This window comes from Plasmodium inui (assembly GCF_000524495.1).
Source record: "Plasmodium inui San Antonio 1 unplaced genomic scaffold supercont1.158, whole genome shotgun sequence".
In the NCBI taxonomy this organism is placed as follows: Eukaryota; Apicomplexa; class Aconoidasida; order Haemosporida; family Plasmodiidae; genus Plasmodium; species Plasmodium inui.
This window is the reverse complement of record NW_008481992.1, coordinates 1-5,390: the sequence shown is the minus strand read 5'-3', so window position 1 is coordinate 5,390 and position 5,390 is coordinate 1. Positions and strand designations below refer to the sequence as shown.

Genomic DNA, 5,390 nt, shown 5'->3' with positions numbered 1-5,390 from the left:
GATCCGAGGCCCAAGAACCGTAGGTTCTAGTTGCGGGTACCCTCAGTAATGTTCCCGGAGAATCCCCAGGGCACTATTCCTCCCGCATTCCCCCTCCCAATTCGCCCGTCCAATCTAAGGCGTATACCTCACCCTCCTCTTGGCACTGACTCGAAACCCTCCCGAGTGACGAGGCCCCGTCCCTGATTTGAATATCCGACTTAAGCCACACACACTGAGACCACTCAATATCACGCCCAGCGTTCCCCCCGCAATTGGCCAACCCCATGAAGCGACTCCAGATCCGCCACTGTCTGCCGTAGGGTTAATCCCCACTTCTCCGGGGTCAGCCTTCGGCGTCTCCAAGGGAGTTTTCTGTATGTAGGCCTCAACAATTTCCTCGAATCTTAGGCCCTGCCCCGAGTGTTCTCCCATCCCTTCTATTCTGTTCTCCCAGCTAGTATCCTGTGTTCCGTCACTTGTTATTTTGTCTATTTTTAAGTCCTCATTGCCCCTCAGTTCCCCCTCATATTTACACAGTAAGTCTTTCACTCCTGCATCGTCCCCCATCAGATCTTCCGTTATCACTTCAAATATATCGGTGCCACTTAACTTCAGGTTCCTCCCCCGTCCCGTCCCGAATCCTTCACTATTAAACCAACTTGCCATGACTTCTTTGGCAATCCCTTGACCACCCCAGTTGGCTAGTTCCTGGTAAATTTCCCTACATATATTTCGTCCTGCCGGGATGCGGAGTTTGATTGTGGTTCCGGTTTGTGTTAACTTTAACTTATTGTATATTATTCTTACCAGTTCCATACACAACTGAAGATCCTTTTGATAACCCTGATTCATATTCAACTTTTGGCTGCTCATATAGTCCTTCCAATTTACAACTGTTTTGTGCTTCCTGCAAGATTCCAGACTCTCCTTCCCTTGCATGAGCTTCCTAAAATCCCCATACTTGCAATCTCCTGTTAAGAGTCCGTCATTTCTCTCACGGTCATAAGCCCAAGTAGATAACCATAACTCCAGTGCTATACACAATGTCCTACTTCTCCTATTCACATGTTGCCCTAGACTTGGTTGCTCTGCATATTCAGAAGTACCAAACGCTGTCTCTGCGACAACGACTTGTCTGTTCTTACTGTTCAGCAGCTCACAGACTCCTCCCTGCACATGTCCGGCTGCTGCACACCTCTTTTCTCTGGCCGCGAGATCCCTCAGATGGCTCATCATGCCCCCAAATATAGAAGCACTCATCTTCTTTCTCCTAATGACCCCTACTCAGCCTTTGTTCTTGCTGGCCTGTGGCTGCCAGGAAATTTAGATTCCTTCTGACGTTTTTTCCCGTTCAATTACTCATGCCCTCTTTATTTTTTGGCCATGACCCTCTGGACTACTCCTTAGTTGTCTCTTTATTCTTAGCCTCGGTTTCCCTAGGAAGTGCTGGAGACAGATCTTTCCGTTTGTATCTATTCTCTGTTGCTTCATCTGATTCATTTCTTATGGCTCCCCTCCTTTGCCTCCGCTAAGGGCTCTGTTCTTGAACCGCAACTTTTCTCTCCTCCAGGATCCGGTACCTCGCCTCCGGGAAGGTCCTGGCTGTTTCCTCCCTCGCCCCCCTAGGGGGACGGTCCCTTCCTCTTTTCTCTCCTCCTTCTTCCTCCTCCGGCGACAATTTACTAGTCTCCCCCCAACCCTGTAAAACGTACTTCCTCTCACTACAGCGCCTCAGGGTTCGTCTGAATCAACTAGCTTCCCCAGGATCCTTATTATTGGGTTTTTAGTCTAAATATCCCCTCGGGATTACGGATATGAAATCTACCCAGGACCCTATCCTTCCTCAGGCATCGGGCCTACGATTTCCCCCCGGAAATCCTACAGAGAGGTCTTTACTCTCCCGGGTTGCCTTCGTCTTGCTCACTCGTACGGTTAAGCGAGTCCTGGCCCACTCCGTACTATACCTCTCAGATGCCTGGCTCGGCGGATACTCTGGAGCTCCCTCTACTCCCTCCCTCCCCTTCCTTTATGTTCCTCCAGGTAGGAATTAACCCTGGCAAACGATGGTTGGCCAAATCTATTCTGTTGCCATTATTGAACTTATTCAGGAGACTCGGGCGGCCTTTTCCAATGGTAGGAAATCGCAATGGTGGACGTACTGGGCGGTTGCCTTCGCCCCCTCGGATGATTCTACAACAGAATTTCTTAACTTTTTTGTTCGATCTTTCCGCTCTCCTACTTTAGACTTCTTCCAAAGTCTACAAGGATTCTCTTTTTCTCTTATAGAGCTCCTTCTTCCGTAATCCCCCCCCTAAGAGGACGCTCAGTTTATCCCTTGACATCCGCATCGGCCACGGCCCTTTGATGACACTCATACTTTTCAGTGTGCTATTGGGGCGGAATCTTTATTCTATAACACCTAAGTTCCCTTAGCTGTTGTGGTAAAACTATAAATTCAACGCCCCGCTCTTCCTTATTGCCTAATTATATTCCGCCATATTCATCAACTTCCCCCCTGGCGTCCTCCGCAGGTGATGCACATAAAGGGAAGCTCCTTCTGGTCATGTGTTGTGTCTCCTGGTCGGGCTGAATCATCTTATTCTGGTCCGAGTTTCACTTTCCATAGTGCCCTATACACTACTCTTTTTTTACAGTAGGCTCCTGCATCTTCACTCCTTACTGTAAATGCTTGGTCAGTGCTGGATAGCCTCTTTAGGTGCAAGACACTCCTCTTACCACTAGTCGCTATTGATTTTGCTTCCTAGAAAGCACTTTTGGAAACTGACATCTTCATCCGGTGTTATTACTGAGTCATCTCAGATATCATCACCCCTATTTATTACAGGTGCGGGGCTATTCTCCTTATAAACCTCTTTCCTCTTCAGTTTTCGTCTATTATACCCTCCCTTCCAGAATATCACTTGCCCCCGTCACTTCTTGCATAATTCCTCTCTTACCTAGCCGTAGAACATTAAGAGACTTGGCTCGTGGGGCTTCCGCCTTATGTGCAGGTATTGGGCTATTTCGATGGTCTCCTAACTACTGCCTCTTATTCGTGTTATATCTGTGACATTGATTTCGGCCTGTTAGTCCTGCCAGTCGCCTCCAATGTCACAGGGGGGGGAAGGTTAGCAGTCTTGTTCATATCCAGGTTGTTCCCTCTCGTTTGTTGTTGAGTTGCTGAGGCTCTTAGAACTTTCAGTTGGAGGGACGAAATAATTTTCAGATTTCTATGTTATTCACTACTATTCCCTCCTTACCTGAATATATCTGTTCCCTTAATCGATACTTTGGCTTAGTCTATGCTGCACTTGTTCCCTACTCGTCCTTTATTAGTATAATGAGATATACTACATCCGGTTCCCTGTCCATCTAACCCATGTCTAATTTTCCCGATTAATACGATTCTTCTCCTCGTGCTTCTCTTTTCATATAAGTATCTTCCCTCCACTAAAAATTCCGCGTCTTAATGTTCTTTATTTTCCTCTGGTCCTGTTTATTACTCTTAACGTTCTCAGACCCGATATTTTTATCTCCCCCCTTATTCTCTTCAGTTGTTTGTTTATAGAATCACTGCTGTATTAAGAGTGGAGATATCTCTGTATTCGTTTTTTCCGTATTTCATCTTAATTCTTCCAACGTTCCCTTGGTTTCTCTTACCTTCAATTCACTACCTGTTGTCTTCCCGTTCTCGGTCGTGTTCTGGCCCCTTCTCTTTTATGACAAGGCCCCGCTTCTCTATTATTGGCTTGGGGCTGAGTGAATATTGTTTGATATCTGTGACCACGCTGTGTATTCTATTCTTAGCGGATAGAAGACCTGGCCGGGAGTCGACGTGTTGCCCCCCTTCATTGTCCTTACATATGCCTCGGTTTCCTACATCTTCGACTCTCGCCTTCGTTTTCCCATTTGTTCCTTGTCTCTCTACTTGGCACTATCCAACTTTAACCTGAAACTGCACTGACTGCTGGGAGGATGTTTCTACTCTTACTATCCTATTCGGGGTTTCCAGTCTTCTGGTACACACGTGGTTATATCAGCTTATAGACTCATCCTTTTCCCTCACCCGTCCTTTGGCGCGACTTTCTATTCTGTACCTGACTCGTCCTAATGTTCTACTTTATCTTCGCGATTTCTTCCCCCTCTGCGATTTTTCCATGGGTCAAATGAACTCAAACAATGGCCTACAGATAGTCTCTGACAGTGTTATTAACCAACCTCTGCTTCTGCTCTCTTTTATCTAATCATCGGTCCTGGTTTCTGTTCCTCTTTAGGTAGTTCAGTCAAAGAATCTTGTGTTACGCGGTTTCCTGAGGGGATATTGCCCTATTATTTCCCCCCCTGTTCTTTATTATAACATATGAATACTCTGGGCCGTATTGTAGACTATATTCCTTTATATTCTTCTTAAATTGTCCTGTATATTTAGACTTAATCAGACTTTTGCCCGTAGTAATCTTCTCAGGGGTGGAATTTTCCCGATCTAGCTCTTTAATAACTATTCCTCCCCTGTTAGCGCCTATTAAACCATTTTCTTCCGCAAATTCACTTGGGGAGTGCGCCCTCCTCCTTTCCAAAATTTTCTTATATTCAGCTGTCCTGATCCTGCTGCAGGGACCTTGGATTAGACTCCGTTTGTTTGCCATTTGTACCTACAGGCAGCGCCTTTTAAGGGATTGCTAGCCCAACAAGGCATATTTTGGTGGGTTATACCCTGATAATTTGTTCGCTATTCTGTGCCCGGAACTGGGGATTAGAGGTCCCGGGTTTCTGAACGATATGGTGCTTACTCCTTAGCTCAATTATTCTCAGTCGTAAGGTCACGAGTTTTTCCCAGAATAGATATCACTATACCTGATACCTTATACGATCCCTCAGGTATGTATGCCCTTCTTTTCTCTTTTATATGTGCCCTCAGCAGGTTCTCCTCCTTACTACTTCTTCCCAGGGAGGGCTTCCCTTAATTTCTGCTTTCTCTGTCACTTGGCCTCATTTTTCCCTAAATCTGCTGTGAGAAGGGTTACTTCTGTTTTCTACTCACTAGCGGTGCTAAATTAGACATCATGTCCCTCCTAAATGTTGTATGCCTAAAGATATTCTAGTGTAATTGATACTTCCCGCTGTTGCCTCCCTCAATTGTATCTTTCCTCCATTATTTTTGGGGAATTTTTGCACAGATCCATCATTCATTATTCTTCTTCACGCGTTTTTTATAATTTGAGGTATCCTTCCTCAGTTTCCTCTACTGAAAGGGGAGATTTAATTCTACTTCTTTTTTTGTTTATCCCTTCTGCTCGACTTGCGTGGATTCCTCTTGTGATCCCTTATTTTTCACATACTTCTGCAACTCCTGTATCAATCATTACCTTGCTCTGGGGAATACAGCACACCTGCTTTCACATTCCTTC

At 45.7% G+C, this 5,390-nt stretch overlaps 2 protein-coding genes across 2 annotated transcripts; both read right to left on the bottom strand.

Moving 5' to 3' along the window:
• Window positions 1–114: 114 nt before the first annotated feature.
• Window positions 115–1,242, bottom strand: C922_05742 (hypothetical protein; the record flags this gene model as incomplete). The annotated part of the gene is made up of 1 exon (XM_008821313.1): window positions 115–1,242. The coding sequence occupies one exon, from the start codon at window positions 1,240–1,242 to the stop codon at window positions 115–117; it is 1,128 nt and encodes a 375-aa protein (XP_008819535.1).
• Window positions 1,243–4,280: 3,038 nt separating this feature from the next.
• On the bottom strand, window positions 4,281–4,628 carry C922_05741 (hypothetical protein; the record flags this gene model as incomplete). The annotated part of the gene is made up of 1 exon (XM_008821312.1): window positions 4,281–4,628. The coding sequence occupies one exon, from the start codon at window positions 4,626–4,628 to the stop codon at window positions 4,281–4,283; it is 348 nt and encodes a 115-aa protein (XP_008819534.1).
• Window positions 4,629–5,390: the final 762 nt, after the last annotated feature.